Source organism: Meles meles, chromosome 4 (assembly GCF_922984935.1).
Source record: "Meles meles chromosome 4, mMelMel3.1 paternal haplotype, whole genome shotgun sequence".
Lineage (NCBI taxonomy): Eukaryota > Metazoa > Chordata > Mammalia > Carnivora > Mustelidae > Meles > Meles meles.
Window position 1 is genome coordinate 31,127,453 of NC_060069.1, and position 19,663 is coordinate 31,147,115.

Here is a 19,663-nt window from a genome sequence, read left to right on the forward strand (position 1 = left end):
AAAATGTATTTTTTCAGGTTTCTGTTGGGTAAGGGGAAAAACAGTTTTAACAGACATGAGTGTTTGGAATAAGGACCCAGAGACAAGGAAGGCACTGTATGAATGGGTGCCGCTCTGCGCTCTCTCCGCTCAATGGTGGGAAACAGCCCATCCAGCTCTCTTAGGCAGCTCTGCTCTGGGCTGGGAGTCTATTGTGCATGCTGGAGGCATCCTTATCTAAGTGCAGCCTCTTTGCTTCCTCGGGTTTCAGCGTTTCCCACGAGACCATTTAAAATCACATTTGTTACTTTACCATCTAATCACACATAAGCTTCTCCCCACACCCCCTCCCCCACCCCCGCCCTGCTTCCGTCCAAGGAGTGCACTTTTCTGGAGCACCAGCAGCCAGGGTGGGACTCGTGACGGGAAATGGGAATGGCACCCACGAAAGCATGAGTCTTTGCAGTTCCCTGAACACCAGGGAGGTTCCTATCAGACAGGCCGGAGCGTGTTCACTGAAGGCACAAACAAGTGTAAGTCTTTGCGGAGCTTGGGCGGGAGGGTGTCTCCGATTCACCTCCCCTAGCCAGAGCTACTCACTAGCCTCTCCGGCAGAAGAGGGGACAGACGGAGTTTCTTCTTGCTCTGCCTGAATGTTAAGCTGAATGTGTGTTCCAGGAGCTCATGGATTCCAGTGGAGGAGAGCTGGGATAGAAGAGAGGATCTCCTACCTAGAAGACAATCAAGATTGAGCCAGCAAAGGTTTGGCTGAGGGACTTGGGGGCCAATCTATGGCTAATGGTATAAAGATATATGCTTGGGGTTATGTGGGAAGAATTAGAGGTTTTACCTGTGAGCCAAAACAAAGCACGGTTGTGGGCTGTTTTGAATATATGACCTTCCCAAAACACCCACAGTTCTTAGAAAACTAGTATTGTTAATCTATTTTTATAGAAGACTCCCATTATTTCCCATCCTCTGAAAGATAAGGGGGAAAATTATAGCCAAATCCAAAAACTAGCAATCTCTACAATCAATGTCAAGTTTATGTTCTTCAAAGAGTCATATTGATACAAAGAAATGTTTTATTAGCAGTTGCTATTTCAGGTAGTTTACCAAAGCTGTGGTAACAGAGGCCAAATATCCTAAAAGTATTGACGAAAATGTTACATCTAAGTGAAAATGGACATAGAGACCACAGGTATAGTCTGTGGCTGTCTGCATAGTCTGCAGGTAGGAGCTGATACACTCCCTCAGAGATACGTTTTGCTTCAAACTCAAGGCAAAAGTACTCTTGTTAGAAAAGTGTGGATAAGATTGAGCGCAGTGGTTCCCACTCTGGATTACACATTAGAATATACTGGAGAAGCTTTTAGAGACACAGACTCCTGGACCCTACTCTAGGTCTCGACCTAAATCTAAATGTCCAGAGCTGACAGCCAAGAACTTAGGTTTCTTCAATGGTTTCCCAAAAACTCCAATGGGCAACAAGCTTGAGGGACACCTGTTTAAAGATATTGTGATGAAACAAGAGAAATCCAGGTGACCAAGGGTATCTTCATCCTGCAGGGAGCATTTATACATGTCCAGAAAGGTGACAACAGATAGGGCCAAAGTCATCTATCCTTTGTTTTTAGCCTAACTCTGAAATCCAAAAGAATGATTGGTTGAGAGATGAGATTTCTGTGGTTCTGGCTTTTCCCCCATAGCTCAAGTGCACTTAGTATAAATTGATTCCTGATCGTGATTTTGCTCTTTGAGATTACCTGACTGGATTAGTGCCAGAAAAAGAAAAGTCTGCTATGATTTCTTAAATGTAGATTTAGTCACCTTCCCTGGACTTGCAAAATGAAGCAGGAAGAGTCAACTGCACTTGGGTATTTTTGCGCAGTAGATGCCAAAAGTTGGGCTTTCTAGCCACATGGTGTGGAAAGAAGGTGGAAATGACGCAGAGAAATGAATTGCTTTTAGTCTGATGGAAAAATTTGTTTTGAAATGGCATACTCTTGGTTTGAAATGTTAGGAAGATTTTAGAGTGGTCTTAAAAAGCAATTTCCTAGTTTCCTGTTCACTCACTTAGCAGTCAGCTAATGTTGATAATAATAATAATAAAAATAATGAATGGGCACTGAAAGTAAGCACCGTCACATGAAAGAACATACATGCGAACAGATGGTTTTGAGAAAATCTTCATCAGAAGGAAATGGAAAAAGACCCTGAGGATACTCTGTAATCATACATGGTGGATAAAGAGTCTTTCATAATTAAATATTGCCAAGGTAATGCTGTTCCGGGAGGAGGAAAACCAGTGACCACTGACTCTAGGCAGGTGTCTGGCCATGCATTCCCTTACACAAGAAGCCTATCAGGTCCAAAAGATTCCTGGGACCACAGCTCCTTCAAGGGCAGCAGCCCCATGCTTCCGATTCTCTCCTTCCCTCCCAGAGTCCCTGAGCCCAGGGTCCCATATACAAACAAATACCATGAGCTTAGAGTCCATGCCTCTTGAACCCATGAAAGACACACTTTCCTGTCACCCTCCAGGGTTGCTGTATCCTTTTTCATACATCCTTCATCCATTGGGCTCAACTTTTCTGCATAGTCATTTCCTGCCCAGACCTTACCTGTCCTTCAAAGTCCTGGAGAGACCTCATTCTCCCGCAAGACCTCATGGCCCCTCTCCCTTCTTTGCCCCGGCATCACCTTTTCATCTATGTTTGTGTGTATGTGCACGTCTCCAATTAGAGTGGTGCTTCTGCTGGTGTCTGTCCCCACCAAACTGAATTTATGAGTGACAGAGTCTCAGCCTCCTTGAGTTTTATACCTCCATCAAAACTTCATACATATTAGCAGTTCACTAAGTGCTTCCTAAGTAAAAATCATGGCTTTTGTCCTGGATCATATGGGAAGGAGTTTCAGATATGACACACAACACCTTCTTTCACCTCCCCCTTCAAGAAAATGTGGTCTCTCCCTTCCTCACTGGCAACAATTCTGGGAGGCTCAGAACTCTGTCCTGAGTCAAGATGTCACTCTGGTCCATCTTGTTCATTAGAGCCCATGGTCACTCTTTTTACCTTGCTCCTAGCTGTTGTGCTTTCCCTGGCTCTCCAAAGACAACTAGAGCCATGATTTACGAACTGGTTCACAAGAGCAGGAAGAAGTGGCAGTGACCACCACCAGGTATAAAGCGTGGTGACAACACAAACCTGTAGGCTGGACCGGTTCTTAGTTAACATGCCAGCTTTACTATTTATTGACCTGTTAGGCCACTCTCCCCCAATCCTTTTGTTTCCTCAACTGCAAAATGGCCATAATAATACTTGCTTCACAAGACAATTGTAAAATTTAAACCAGGGGATGTATGAATGGCTTAGCCCAGCCAATTAATTTCTATTCCCATTATTCTTTAGTCTGATGCCCTCATTTTATACATAAAGAAACTTTGAGAGCCTAGAGTTTCAGTTCCAGTGAGTTAGTCAAGGTCAAGCTGGTTCCGGGCACAAGGAGCAGGAACTTGGGTCCATTGCCCGCGGTGGGAGGCATTCTCCCCTGACCCAGGCCCACCCTGCACACTACGTGGCTCTGACTGACTCCCAGGTGACAAGAGGAAGGCCTGCTGGAGATGCCTTGTTCTCCACATTCTGTAGGGAGGGGACCAAGGCACAGAAGCCCTGCATGAATGTGTCAGCTATGAACTTAACCTTGCATTAGACACAGCCCTAGGTGAAAGCGGGTGGAGTGAATTGTGATATTAGGATTATTATTAATTATTATGATTACTTTGAGGTCGTTTCAGAGATGACCAATAGGACAAATCAGAGGATCCTTCAGGGAAGACTTGAGCATGGACTTTAGAGAGCTGGAGAAGAGAGGGGAGGTTGCTGTGCCCTGGGTGTGGTGACATGGGCAAAGGCTCAGAGACACCTAGAAAGTGCTGACTCTGACGGCAGCAGTCACGATACTGATCATCTCAGGCAAGGCCAGAGCAGCTGGAAAGGCATCAAACTCTAAATTTAAGATTAGTGCACCTCATTTCTTTTGTAGACATATATTCTCCCCCTATTTAAAAAAATCAGCAATAATTCTACTCCCCAAGAGTAATCTGTGTTCATATTTTTATTCCTTACCTTCTGGACAAAAGAGATAAGAATAATGACTTAGGATATGACCTTGGCTAAACCAGCCTCAAGGCTTTAGTGCTTAGTCTGTGGAAATGGGTTAATAATAGGGTAGACCACCTATGATCCTGTGAGGATTAAATGACACGATGTATGTGAAATACCCAGCACTGAGCCCCACATATACAAAGTAAACAAGAAAACATGTTTATTAATAAGACCATCATTTTTTTGTTCAATTTTTGAACAAATGAAGTTGTGATTAAATTTTTTTTTAAGTACTGTCTGGCTCAGTGGGTGATCACAGGTCAAGTGTGGGTCAGCGTCATTCAAAGGCTACATTCAGAGTGCCTCAGAGCGTGTTGGCAGGCAGGCATGCACAGATCAGGGCGCTCAGAAAATATTAGCTGATTTTTGGCTCAGTGCCCAGCTGTAACCAAGTGAGGGGAGAGGAGGGACTCACCATGTCCTGCTTGGCCCACTGGTTCAGTGCTCATCCAGACACTGCACTGTCTGTCCTGCTCCAATGGATTCTGATCCCAGCTTTGTGGGAAATCAGGATGAGGACAGGAAAAAGGGAATCCTGAGACAACTGATAACATTGATACCGGAATATGGAAAGCACTAGGAAATCTGGGTTGTTGTCCCAATTCCGCCTTTTTCTAGCTGAAGTCCTTGAATAAGATCCATTATCCACCTGGGTTGTAGACTCTTCATTGGTGGACTGGAGATAGTTGTAGTCCAGGAAGACTGCATGATGTGAAATCAGCCTGATTGTGTGACACCTCTGGGTCAGCTTCTTAAAATTATCACATTCCCATGGGGAAAAATAACATTAGCAGCAAAATTAATATAATGTTTCTAAAGTTGTAGGCATTGTTCAAAGCACTCATTTCTTTCTGATGACCACCTCATAGTACTAATATTATGCCTGTTTTATGGATGAGAAGATCGAGGACAGAGACTTCCCAATGTCCCACAGCTAGTAATGTGCACAGTGGTGATTTAAGCCCAGATCCAGAATCCAAGAACTTAACCATTACACTCGGTTGCCACTATACATTTTGATTTCTTAACCAGTGGAAAGTAGTTTGTTGTATTGGGTTAGAGATATGATAAGTGTAAAAATGTGTAAAGAAATGTAGAGGACGCAAATATTAGATGCAATCACACAATGCATTTTGAAAGGTCTGAAACACAAGCATAGGCTACATGATCTGAAACATTTCACTGAGACCCCAATTTTACCTAAAGACAACATTTCATGCCAAACACTGGGGACACAGATTTATGGGCACAAGAAAGTTGTTTTTGCCCTCACAGGACTGACAGTCTGGTGATGCAACACACATATTAAATAAACACACAAATAAATATAATTATAAACTGTGACAAGGGTCAGGAAAGACCAGGATTCTTTGGGAGATCATCTTAAAGGCTCCTAATTGAGAAAGGCAAGATCAAGGAAGGCCTCTCTGAGGAAGTGACATTTACATGGCGGCCTAAAACGAGCTACACTATTTTTGTCAGAATTTGACATTTGGAAGCAGCAATTGAGGACCAAATCACAATGTGATTTGTGGACAAAAGATGAATTCCTTCAATGTCAGGAGCTGGGCAGCAGCAACGGATTTTCTGAGTACCCTTTGCTTCCCTGGAATAAACTGATGGGCTGCATTATATTGGTTGGCATTTACATAATATTCACAGTGCTCTTGCCTTAGGACCTTGTCCAAAATCCATTTCTACCTGTCAGAATTTGCATATTTTTTCTTTAGAAACTTAGCAAAGAAAAAGGAGGATTATTGTTCATGAGAAACATATTTGGCTCTAAAATAATTAATGTTTAAGAAGATTAACAGCCATAGAATTTCCTCATGAAAAGAAGTCTCATATAGGTGCCTCTGCTTTTAAAAGGTGTTTAGCCAAGGCCAGAAAGTGCCCCAGAGGGAGCATTAAGCATACCCAGTGGGTATGCATTTGCATATTCTTCAGGATTCCAGACCTAGAGTATACTTAATGCCTCTCAAACTAGAACATGGAGATTCATATTGTGAAACATATGAGCAACATAAAGATGCTCTACAAATAACTTCCTCCAGGAAGCCTTCCCTGAGCTTCTCTTACCTATTTTGGCCCCTCCCTTCTTTAAAACTTTGAGGCATTTGTCTATCTTTTTAAAACTCTATGGCCAGAACCACCCATTGGAGCCCTTATTTATTTTTCTAATTATTTCCTTTTCTTTTTTTGGAGGGAGAGAGAGCACACATAGGCATGCATGGGCATGGTGGAGAGGCAACGAGAGCAGGAGAGAGAATCTCAAGCAGGCTTCATGCCCAGCACAGAGCCCAACACGGGGCTCAATCTCATGACCCTGAGATGATGATCTGAGCTGAAATCAAGAGTTGGATGTTTAACCGACTGCCTCTCTCATAAAGGTTTCTTTTCTCCCTGAGAAGACTCAAAGGCCTCCAAAACAAGAGATTCGGTTTCTTGTCAAAATGAAAGGACCTCAATATACTGCTAGACCAATCCCTTCATTGTACAAATGAACAAACTGAAGTCCAGAGACGGAAAATACCCAAAGACTAAACACAGTTTATTACAGGCTGGTGGCTAGGACTCCAGTCTTGTGACTTCTGCCCACTGCTCTTCTTTCTTCACCACACCATCTTCCCCAACATCTAGTAGTGCTCAATTCACAGTAAGCCCTCAACAATTACTGAGAATGAAAGAATCTCTGACTCTTTGACAGAATGAGGGAGACTTAAGTGTTCCTGACTCATCCCGCAACCTCTGGCATCTCCACTGGACACTTCTAGGCTGTGGCGTTTGAAAAGAGAAGCCTCTGAAACTTATAGGCATATATTTGAATGTAGCTAAGAGAACACAGTTCTGTTGCTTCTCCTTCCCTAGGGAGTCAAGAATCAAAATAAAGATGAAGGACAATTCTCTTATCCCTCCAGGAGTTGCAATGAGAAGGCAACTGAAGGGACCAATCCTGTGAGGGAGAAATACCTGTGCCAGGTCATGATCAAACCCAGTCCTGCTGCCAGGAAGTTAATCTGTCTTCTTGAAAACTACCTAGTCCTTCATTAAACAAAATCTTAGTTTCCTCACAAGATCAGAATCAGAACAAGTCAAAGTCACAGCATTACTTCCAGGTTCATAAGGTACCAGATCTCACAAAGGAAGCGTCCGAGCACTTCCTCATCTTCCTGTATGGTAACTGCTTCTCAAATACAAACAAACAAAACATATTCAACATGAGAAAGCAAATCAATAGAAGGACCAAGGGTGAGCCCAGGTCTCCTTGTTCCCCAGTCATAGTTCTTTCCGTTGCATCGCAAGGACTCCCTCTTAGTACATTCACTGAATCCTCCTTCAGTCATCTTCTCCCCCATTTCAGTTTTCTTGCATCCATGGACAGCTCCAGGATTTTTTTCCTATACCAGAGAAGCTCAGTCACTAGAGGACAATGAGAAAAATCTATTTACTCTAAGGTCAAATCAAGTACACTGACCACAGAAACATTAGACTGAACAATCATAGATCATATTCATGATGCTCCTCTAACATAGTTTGTCTCTGAGAGCCACCACCATTCATTTACCTATTCCTTTACTCTACAAATATTTATCAAAGACTTACATGTGTCATAAAGGAAAGTAAAGGCTTCTGTGCAAATGAATAACAAATCAAACTAGTCTAGTCCAGAGGGACAGGAAAGACTGCTCTGAGAAAGTGATATTTAAAATAAACTGAAGGAAAAATAGAAGATAATCAGGAGAAAGGGATAGAAGAGGCATTAATGAGAGAAAAAAAATGCATGTGTGAGGCTACCAAAGCAGAAAGTAATATGGTGAATTTGAGAAACTGAAAGAAAACCAGGGAAACTACTGGGGAAAAAGCCAGGGAAAGGAAGATATAGATGGAGGAGATGGGCATGGACCAGATCCTGCCAAGACTTATGTGCCATGGGAATGAATTTAGACATTGTCTGAAGGACTTGGGAAGCCATTGAAAAGTATAAGCAGAGGAATGATATGATATTTGCATTTTAAAAAGATTGTGTTGGTTGGTATGTGTATAGAGAAAACAGAATGTACAGAGAGACCTGTTAATGAACAAGCACAGAAGCCAGATAAGAGATGGCTGAGGCTTGGTGTTTGAGGCACATGTAAACAGTAAGAGAGAGAGAGAGTCTATGGGTTCTGATGTCAGTAGCCATAATGGTGCTTGATGGTGCCATTTAACAAAAGAGGGAACTGGAAAGAAGCTAGTTTAGATGAAGGAAATTTAAACAAACAAACAAACAAACAGGCTGATAGTCAAGTCTGATGAAGAAGAGAGGTTTGAGTGGAAGTTAAAACCACGGGAGAGGATTAGATTGCCATGAGAGGGAATGTAGAAGAGAGTTAGGACAGAACCCAAAGAAGCTCAGCATTTAGCAGCCATATAGAAAAGAAGACTTCGATGAGGCTTCGATGATGTCTCAGATGTGACTAAGAGAGAGGATTTCAAGAAAAATGGAATGGTCAACTGTGTCAAATCCTGCTAAGAAGTCAGTAAGCAGAAATCTAAAAGTTTGTATGGGTTTGGCACCCCAGAGGTCATTTACAACTTAGTAAAAGCTTTTATGAAAGGGGCTGGAAGAGACATATTAGAGTGTGTTGAGGTATAATGACATGTAGTAAAGAATTCATCTGTCATGCATGTCCTTTGTGATATTATGTCATCTAGCTAAATCTAATGCTAGGAATTTCCAGAATCCCTAAAAATATTAAACAATTATAAAATTGACTGTCCAAATTCTACTGTCCACCAGGATTTTGCAATGGCAAAAAATTGTCTATATGGTAATTTCCATATTCTTGTTAAATCAAGCTTGCACTTTATCCTTACAATATCATTGGATTACTTAAATATGCTTGGGCACAGTTAAGCCACAGTTTTAAAAATTATAAGAAACTCACTTGCCAGACACTCTTCTTAAAAAAAAAAGATTTTATTTATTTACTTGACAGAGAGAGAGATCACAAGTAGGCAGAGAGGCAGGCAAAGAGAGAGGGGGAGGCAGCCTCCCTGCTGAGCAGAGAGCCTGATACAGGGCTCAATCCCAAGACCCTGAGATCATGACCTGAGCTGAAGGCAGAGGTTTTAACCCACTGAGCCACCCAGGTGCCCCGCCAGACACCCTTCTGCAAGAATTCTGAAGGTTTGTTAGTGATATATTCTGATAGGGTCCTTTTGAATAGGACAGGAATTCTGTCAGGGAAGAAAATTAAGAATGGGGAAAAGAAGTAGATTTTATATGTTTTACATAAAAAATTATATCCACATTATAAATCCCCTTCAAATTCTTGAGTCTATTGTAATTTGTATTACCCATTAAATAAACACTTTTATTTAGGGTAGCAGAACTATATTCAAAATATTCACACATTAAAGTTGGGAGATAGAGAAATAAAGTGGCAACATTATGAGTTCTTTATACCACTTAATTGTAAATGACCCAACATGTTTATTTCATTTATATGCTGAGAGCTAGTGGTGTCAAACTGAAAGAGGCTAAGTGGCTATTGGCCATTAAATAGCATGTGTAATGGGAAATATTAAAGTCTATATTGTGCATTTGTACAGCACTTAGCCTACAAAATGCTTTCACATACATTATTTGATTCTCCCAACAACAGTGTCAAATTAGCAGGGCAGATGTCATCATCACCAGTTTACAAATCATAGAAATGAGAGAGATAATTCAGAAGACCTACTCAGTATCAGACAAGTTTTCTGTTTCCAAGCCCAGTGCTGTTGTGAAAAACCACACCACCTCTCTGGGTTTCTTGAATAATTATAGCTCGAAGTCTCTAAAGCTGACTCAACCCATCATCCTGAGTTTCTAAGTCCACAACACTCCCAGGAACTTGTGATGTGATAAGAAACTTGTTTTCTTCCTTAGTGATGAAAATATTTTTCCTCCTTCCAATCTCATCTTCAGTGTGTTGGGGGAAATGGTAGGGAGGCAAAGACCATTCACAAAACAATATTTTCCTCCTCTCAAACTTAATTTGGATATCAATTTTTTTGAGAAGAGATGTTTTTACTTAAATGCCCTTAGGGCACTTTCTTCCTGAAACTCCCAGCTTTCTTTCTTCCTTTAATCATTCCTCTCTTCTATTTTAGCCCCCACAGAAACTCACTTATTCTCAGCACTTCAGCCTGGCACACTGATTCAGTGTTACAAACATACCAGTTATTCACCACACCTCACAGAAAACCATTCCCACTCAGCACTCACCCATCCCCAGAGTTCTTGTTCAGAACCACGGACAGCTCAAGACCACAATAGACAGGCTTGCTCTTTCAGAACCATGGATAGTGCATGTACTTTCTCCGCCGGCCCCCCTCCCCCAATATACTCCATCCCTGGACAACAGATTAGCTAGCTTATATCTCTGAATTATTTGGAGGTAAATTACATTCAGCAAGGATTTCCAGAAGTCCATTCTTTTAGCACTAGGGGCAACTCAGGACTATTCAACTTCAAAGAGGTCTTAGTGATATTTTCCTGGGCCACAGATAGCTGAGGCTCAATATTTGACTACTGGGCAGGATCATGGATAATGTGGTCTCACTTTCTTCACTGAAAACAGCTTATTACATGTTCCCAGTGGCATAGCTACTTCAAATTTTATCTCTTCCCTGGCCAACTTGCTCCCCTGTCCAGTACCCTGTTGCTCCAATCAGGTGCCTAATAAATACAATTTTCAGGGAAATGGGTAGCTTAGATAGGCACATGTCAGCATCACTGATGATCAAAAATTCTGACATCTCAGGGACATTTCTAAGTCTTGGCTACTCTGGCCACATCTCCCCAAAAAGAGATATTTAATTCCATGCTCCCATTAGCTTAGAGAGTCCAGTGATAGCACCAATACCAAAGCTAAGTTGTTTGCTCATTCCATGAGATAGAGAGCCTAATCACACTCTGAGCACTATGTGTGACACCATGTAAAACACAGTTTCACTCAAATGTGTCAGTAAAGTGGTTACTATTTCTCACCACTAATTCATCATTCTCTCAATCTAGTGGTATGAAAGGTCCAACTATATTCTCAGTCTTAGTGACATACTGACAACAAGCTTGCTGTTCCATCAGGCAGCCAAATCATGGCATCAGAACATGGAGCATTTCATTTTCATGTTCCTGTTCTTTGGGTAATGTAATTAGTTTATTCAACTTTGCAGTTACTCCCATATCCCAATCTGTCTCTTTCAACAACTCAAACGATCTAGTAACATCCTCTCCACTCCATGGTACTTACTCACACTCTCCCTGACTAAAAACCATTCCCACTATTAGAACAAAGCTCAGCAGTTTTTAAAACTTGTCTTCCTACTATTTCTGTGACACCAAGATTTCCCTGTTTTTCTTCCTTTTTGGGTACAACATCTCTATAATGTTCAGTGTTTTTCTGTCCCCACAGCCCTCCAGGTTCCCAGCTTAATTTTTCTCCTCTCACCTTAGAGATCAAATTTTATTCAAATAAGGGTGGGTTTTAGGAATCTTAAACCTTAAGTTGTTATTGAACAGAAAACCTTTTATCTTTTTTCCCTGCAACAGTGGAGATGGTTAGTTCTACCCACTCTGGTCTCACAGTTTAAGTACTTGTGTTTGTTTTCCCCAAACCCAATTCTGCTTGCAGTGTTCTGAGTGTTCTGAGTGTTAAGGACTCAACAGTTAAACAAACAGAAAAATCCAAACTTTCATGAAAGGAAAAGTGCCAGTTTAAGGAGATAGTAAATAAATACATGTTAATTAGTTAAAAGTGCTTTGAGGAAAAGTGAAGGGAGGTAAAAGGGTAGAGATTGGCCAAAGGCTTTCATTTGGAATGGTCAGGGGAGGCTTCCTTAACAGGTGATATTCAAATGAGCACTGTGGTTATAAATGGGAAGAGAATAGTATGCAGAAAGAATAACAAGTTCAAACACCTTGAGGCAAGAGTGTGCTTGTTGTATCCAATAAACATCTAGGTGGTCTATGGACCTGGCTTTCAGTGAGTAAGGAAGAGAATGACGTGAGTTGAGCTCAGAGATGAAGTTTACAGCAATGCACTTTAAGAATCATTCCTATTTCTTCCAGAAGTGTAGGCTGCAAAGACTTGAAACAATCCTAGCAGTGAGACATTTTGAAAAGACAGATTAGTGACCCAAGCAGGACGTGACAATGGTTTGGTCTATGGAGGCAGCAGCAGTTCAGTGACAGTAGTTTAGACCATGACAGGAGCAGTAAAGGAGGATGGCAGTGATTTGGGTCATAGATGTAGCAGTGGATAAGGGTGCCAGTGGTTGGACCAGGGGAGTAGCAGTGGAGGTAGGTGGTAGTGGTTTGAACTATGGAGGTGGTGGCAGATGATAGTGATTTGGGCTATAGAAGTAGCATTGAAAGTGGATCACAGTGGTTGGACCATGGCAGTAGCCAGGGAGGTAAATGATAGTGGTTTGAGCTAGCAGGTAGCAGTGGCTGTGATAAGAAGTAGACAGTGATAGGAAGTAGACAACTTCCAAAGCAAGGTAATTAGAGTTTTCTGGTCATCTAAATGTGAGATTTGGGAGCGAGAAAGTGAAGTAATGGATAATTCCAAAGTTTCAAGACTCAGGGTTTGAGCCCTTGGAAGGATGAAGTCTCAATTTATTGAAATGATCATGACAAAGGGAAGAGCATATTTAGGGTAAGGATATCAGTAGTTAGGCTTTATACATCTATCAGGTATCTTTGTGAAGGATAATCAATGGTTAGCTAAATATAACAATTTGGAATGTAGGTGAAAGATCTTGGCTAGAGATATAAATTTAGATTTATGTTTCAAATGTGACTCCAGACTTCCCATGATGTCATCATAATTTCAATCTTTTCTGGAAAGTCTCTCTCTAGGAAGCTGGCCTAAGTTGGCTGAGACCCAGAGCTACATTTAAGCTCCAAAAGTCTATAGTTTTTTTCATTGCTGTATCTGAGGAGCTGAAAACATAAGGGAGGAAGACTTGTGGGAGAAAGAGGCACAAAGAGGAGCCCCTAAGCCTACATTTTCAAAAATGGTTATGTAATTTACTGAGATAGGGAACAAGGAGGCAGAAAAGTTGGGGTGGAGAGAGGATGGAGAGATCATGGAAGACAATGACTTTGAGGTGTCTATGGAGCATTCAAAGAGCTATGTGTCAAAGACATTGGATTAGTGGGTCCAAAGAACAGAAGAAAGGTCCAGATTTAGGACTCACATGCAAGAAAATGATCATTTTTGTTGTATGTAAATGGATGAGAACAACCATAAGATGCATGAGAAGACGCAATCCTACATGGGATGGGAGCTGATATATTCACCTACTAATCAGGTCCTGGAAAAATTATAATTACCTGTTTGCTTACATCATAACTGCCTTACAGAGGAAAAAAGCTACATTAGTGGGAAAAATCATCCATTGATTTCTTAACAGCATCAATGAACAATATAACACAAAGAGGCTGTTCTTTGAGACCCCTTGAAACTTCATCAAATCTGAATGCATTCAGATCAATCCATACCTTTCAAGTCCCAGAGCCCTTCGATGATACCCCAGTCAGTAGGATTTCAGAACTGCTCCAGCAAGTGGGACCCATCCTAGAAATAAGAGAGCACTGGGTATGGAGTCAAAAAACTCAAAGATGATCTTGTTTTCTTCAATAATATCTTTATAACCTATAGTAATTACTGATTATTAATTCTCTTATATGTAAGAAAATGCCTTCTACCTACTCTATAGGATTTCTGTGGGGATTAAAAGAGATAATTGTGGGTGTGACTGGGTGGCTCAGTCAGTTAAGCATCTGACTCCTGATTTCAGCTCAGGTCATGATCTTGGGGTCATGAGATGCAGCCCCATGTTGCTTAAGATTCTTTCTCTCCCTCTCCTTCTGCCTCTCCCCTCACCATGCATGTGCTCACACTCTCTCTTTCTCTCCCTAAAAAGGGAGAGAGATAATTGTGCCTATCCTTGTTGTCACTGTGGATTGATAATTTAAGTAAGTCTTCTCATGATGCTCAGCCATTTTTGTGAGCAACTCAGACTTGCTGCAAGACCATAGAAACATGTTCCACTAATAACAACAGAGGCTGGAAGAAAGAACCCTTTGTCCTGCTAAAATGTTCTAATTACCAATTCTAATGTGTGGGGGTGGGGGTTTTCCACTCCACTAAGGTGCAATTTTCCAGACACAAGCTGGGTGTTCAATAGTTCAATTAGCATCAGGTCCCACAGGTTAAGGGCTCAGTTTTACAAGACTGACCCTTGCCCACATATACAAAACTTCAGACGCCAATTGAAGCCCAGATTTTTCCCTGTGCTTCTGAACAACTGGCTATAAACTAGAGGTTTCCGTGACCTCCTCCTTGGGTTTGATTAATTTGCTAGGATGGCTCACAAAACTCAGAGAAACATTTTACTTACTAGATTACAGGTCTTTTATACAAAGATATAACTCAGGGACAGTGAGATGGAAGAGATGCATAGGGCAGAATATGGGGAAAGGAGTGCAGAATTTTCATATCCTCTCTGATGTGATCTCCCTCCCCAATTTCTATGTATTCAACAACCCAGAAGCTCTCCAAATTCTGTCCTTTTGGATTCTTATGAAGGCTTTATAACATAGACATGATTGATTAAACCATTGACCATTGGTTATTGAATTCAACTTCCAGCCTCTTTCCTCTCCCTGGAGGTCAGAGGTGAGATGGGGAACCTAAAGTTTCAATCTTCTAGTGGTTGGTTCTGCTGGCAATCAGTCCCCATCCTTAGGTGACTTTCAAAATGTACCTCAATAACATACAAAACACATCACTCAGGAAATTCCAAGGGTTTTAAGAGCTCTGTGCCAGAAATGGAGACAAAGACCAAACATGTATTTCTTATTATAAATCACAATATCACACCTGCCCTGTCCACTGTCATCTCAAGGAAACCTTCATTTGTACCCTTATTTAAATCCACCTCCATTTAGCAGCCCTGAGTCAGCTGGCCTGCCGAGATTATAAATCTTGATTAAAGACCAACCAGTTATGTTTATAAAAAAATTAAAAAAAAAAGACCAGCCAGTTATTTCCATCACAAGTGAAATGACAAATGTGAAACTCCTGTTATCTATTCAATCATGTTTGATCCTTCTTAGAAACTGCCTACTACCAGAGCTCAGAAATCTAAGTTAAGACGCCTTTATGGTCCATCCAGAGGAGATCCAGTAGGTCCTTTTGTAGCCCAGAAATCCCAGATACAGGGCAAATACCTACAGAAACTTAATCCTCAGAAACAACCAAATTTCACTCTTTGTTCCAATCCCCTGAGTATAAACTCCCTGAGGTTTCTGGCCAGAAGTTGCCCTAATTCTGATTGCAGAAGGGAAGAGGTCCCAAAGTATACCCCACCAAAACCTCTGAGGAGTAGGTTTCTTAGGATGGTCGCTCAATAAGAGTGACCATTTGATGCCAGGTCTCTTCTCTAATCCAACCAACACTGGCTTCTGACTTCCCTTTAGAATCCAGGAAGACTTTCCTCCAGATTCGAGAGCTGTGGGAGCAGGCCGCCAGATCCTACTTTGATCTTGTAACCCTAATCTTCATTCCATTTCACATCCACAGTTGCAGTAGCTTCTGCTGCCTCTCAAAGATAGAACACTTCAACAGTTCAGCTATGAGCCTATAAAATGCAGCTTCCTAGATCTCACCTAGACCTATTGAGTGAGAATCTTTGTGGGTAGAGGCCCAGCAATCTGTATCTTAACTCACGCCCCCCAGTGAAAATGATGCAGTTGGTGTAGCACCACACTGTGCACTGGCATTTGAGGATCTCTGCACTAGAGTGTGTGGGAAAATGACATTATCCACAGATCCAGTGTCGGCTGGAGAACTAAGAGGATGGATGCCTATTGCAGGACTTCAAATGTAGCTTCTCTGGAGTCAGGAGAATGCCACATAGATACTGCTCTATCTATCTGTGATAGCAAGCCATCCTATTTGCTTCTAGGCTAAGGCTAGGGGTGATAAACTTCCTGAGAATATTGTAGCTCATAGAAAACCTAGTCATAAACCATAAGAGACTCTTAATCTCAGGAAACATACTGAGGGTTGCTGGGGGTAGGGGATAAGGATAGGGTGGCTGGGTGATGGACATTGGGGAGGGTATGTGCTATGAGGAGTGCTGTGGATTGTGTGAGACTGATGATTCACAGACCTGTACCTCTGGGGTAAATAATACATTATATGTTAATTAAAAAAAAAAAAAGAAAGAAAATCTAGTCATTGGAGTGCATTCCAGGCTTTTTATGGACCATGATGGATCAGAGTCCCAAAGACCCAGTCTGGCAGTATTAGAGACCATGAATTAGATCAAGATTTTATAAGCTTGTGAACAATTTTTAAATCATCATGGCATGTTAAGTCATTGACACACTGTCAGGAAATGTAGATGCACTTAGATTAAAATAAACAGCAAAAATGGGCTCATGAATCAATCATTTAAAGAAAGAATCAAAATCTTATTCAGGGGCGCCTGGGTGGCTCAGTGCGTTAAGCCTCTGCCTTTGGCTCAGGTCATGATCCCAGGGTCCTGGGATAGAGCCCCACATCAGGCTCTCTGCTCAGCAGGGAGTCTGCTTCCTCTCCTCTCTCTCTTTGCCTACTTGTGATATATGTCTGTCAAATAAATAAAATAAAATATATATTTTTAAAGATTTTATTTATTTATTTGACAGACAAAGATCACAAGTAGGCAGAGAGGCAGGCAGAGAGAGAGAGGAAGAAGCAGGCTCCCTGGCAAGCAGAGAGCCCAATGCTGGGCTCGATCCCAGGATGCTGAGATCATGACCTGAGCCGAAGGCAGAGGCTTTAACCCACTGAGCCACCCAGGTGCTCCTAAAATAAAATATTTTTTAAAAAATCTTATTCATATGATTTTTTAAAGAAAAACTTTACATTAGAAGAAAAAACAACTAAATAGGAAAATTAAATAATGCACTTTATTAAGAATAAAAAAATACAAATATGCTGCCAAGCTTAGAGCATTAGGCACACAGCACACTCTCAGCTGGCAAGTGCAGCCATGTGCTCAAGGTACTGGGCCTCCTCCTCTCTCTTGTCATGTCCAGGAATGGCTGTCACTTCTTAAAAGCATATCATTGCATAATAAAAGAACAACAAAAAATGTTAATGCCTTCCTAATGTTTTTTTTTTGTTTTTTTTTTAAAGATTTTATTTATTTATTTGACAGACAGAAATCACAAGTAGGCAGAGAGGCAGACGGAGAGAGAGGAAGGGAAGCAGGCTCCCTGCTGAGCAGAGAGCCCGATGTGGGGCTCGATCCCAGGACCCTGAGATCATGACCCGAGCCGAAAGCAGAGGCTTTAACCCACTGAGCCACCCAGGCGCCCCTTCCTAATGTTTTTTAACAAATGCTTTTCAATGGGGAAAATTTTACTAGCATTGTTTTTTGTCACAGACCACACGAAACAGTATTTGATGAATGCAGGTGAGAACCTGTTGCTCAGTGGTCATGGAATTGAGAAGAGAGGGCAGTGTGGCAAAATCTGGTGGTGGTGGTGGTGGTGGGGGTGGTGGGGGTGGTGAAGGAGCAATGGATAATGGATAAAGGAGCCATGTCTTAGAAGCTCATGGAGAACATAGCTCAACCCTGAGGTGCCTGGAGGAGGTTTGAATAAACAGCCTCCTCAGAGAGTGCCACAGGGACAGTGAGACTCTGGGGAGAGCTCAGTGTGAGTTCAGGAAGGAACTGAGTTGGGGCGGAGGGTTGCTGTTCCAGCAAGGAAGTGTGAGTTAAGGAAAGAAATGGAGGGAGAGGGCCAATGGGCAAGCTGTTACCTCTCTGTTGTGATGTCCACTCTCACAAGAGTATAATTCTTCCTGAAGAAGAATGAGAAGATGGCATTCCCCTTTGGGTCCCTGGAAACTACCAACTTCCGTCGATTCACTCCGGAGTCCCTGGTGGAGATTGAAAAGCGAATTGCTGCCACACGGGCAGCAAAGAAAGCCAAAGATAAGCACAGGGAGCAGAAGGACCAAGAAGAGAAGCCTCGGCCCCAGCTAGACTTGAAAGCTTGCAACCAGCTGCCCAAGTTCTATGGTGAGCTCCCAGCAGAGCTGATTGGGGAGCCCCTGGAGGATCTGGACCCTTTCTACAGCACACACCGGGTAAGGGTGATTTGCTGGGAAGGCTGTTCTCAGCCTCTGAGAGGAAGCCTCTGCTCCACTCAGCCTAGGGAGTTCTCCTGACCTGGGTGATGTGGCTGTGAGCTAGATTCAGTTAATGACAAATGTATCCAACTCCCTCTTTGGTACTGTCTTCACATTTTTATATTTATGGTGGAGACTAATTAAACTCAAATCCTCAAAAGCAACAGCAGCTGCTATGAAATTTTAAGAGGAAGTTGGCTGTTCTCTTGGATGACCACTGCCCTAGGATCTCCAATGATGTTGGCTGTCTTTGTAAATGGGGGCAGAGATCCTGAGTCTTGGGGTGGGGGTAGAGTAGAGAAGGGGATCAGAAATCAGGATGATTTAATGAGTGGTCCTCAGAGTTTGATCTCAGAATCAATGGGGTTCCTTAAACCCTTTTAGTGGGTTCAGAAGGTCTTATATACTCTCTCTGTCTCACACACACAGTATAAGCAAAAGGGCATAAATAGTAACAAAAACTCTTTGGGGTCCTCAATAATTTTTTTTAACTTTATTTTTTCAGTGTTCCAAGATTCATTGTTTATGCACCACACCCAGTGCTCCATGCAATATGTGCCCTCCTTAATACCCACCACCAGGCTCACCCCTCCCCCCACCCCTACCCCACTAAAACCCTCAGTTTGTTTCTCAGAGTCCACGGTCTCTTATGGTTTGTCTCCCCCTCCAATTTCCCCCAATGGCCTTCTTTCTCCTTTCCTTCACCCAGTGTCCTCCGTGTTATTCCTTGTGCTCCACAAGTAAGTGAAACCATATGATAATTGACTTTCTCTGCTGGACTTATTTCACTCACATAATCTCCTCCAGTCCCAGTCCACATTGATACAAAAGTTGGGTATTCATCCTTTCTGATGGAGGCATAATATTCCATACAGTATAAAAGTCTCCTGAAATCAAAACATTTGAGAACCACTGGTTTAAGTGAGAGCTGCTTCATGACAATTCCCCTATTTGTATTGTGTCTTAGATGTTCCACACAGCAACCCCCCGCCCCCAAAATGATGTGTGCATGTTTGGGAGTTGGGAAGGACAGGAATCAGCCATCTCAAATACGGTTTATAGAGAAAATAAAAAGACACTAAAATGTCTTCCTCCCTCCTCTCACAGGCCAAGAACCCTCATCTTCCTAGATGCTCAGAGGCAAGCAGTAGAGAGAGGGCTTTAAAGGGGAGACCTAGGAGACAGGGAGCAGAGGGAGCATCCCCGCACCAGGGATGATCCTTAATCAGAAGAGGAATTTAATGCAGCCAGAACCATATCCTCCAGTTGCCAGAATACTGGCCCTGG

The 19,663-nt window shown here is 42.2% G+C and overlaps 1 protein-coding gene across 1 annotated transcript in view; it reads left to right on the plus strand.

Moving 5' to 3' along the window:
- Nucleotides 1-437: 437 nt before the first annotated feature.
- SCN10A (sodium voltage-gated channel alpha subunit 10) overlaps nt 438-19,663 on the plus strand; it is a 111,341-nt gene continuing 92,115 nt past the window's right edge. The window contains exons 1-3 of the mRNA XM_046003843.1: nt 438-512; nt 658-741; nt 18,053-18,334. Of these exons, the coding sequence (XP_045859799.1) occupies nt 18,065-18,334 (270 nt within the window). The 5' untranslated portion in view covers nt 438-512; nt 658-741; nt 18,053-18,064. The remainder of the gene's footprint in view (nt 513-657; nt 742-18,052; nt 18,335-19,663) is intronic.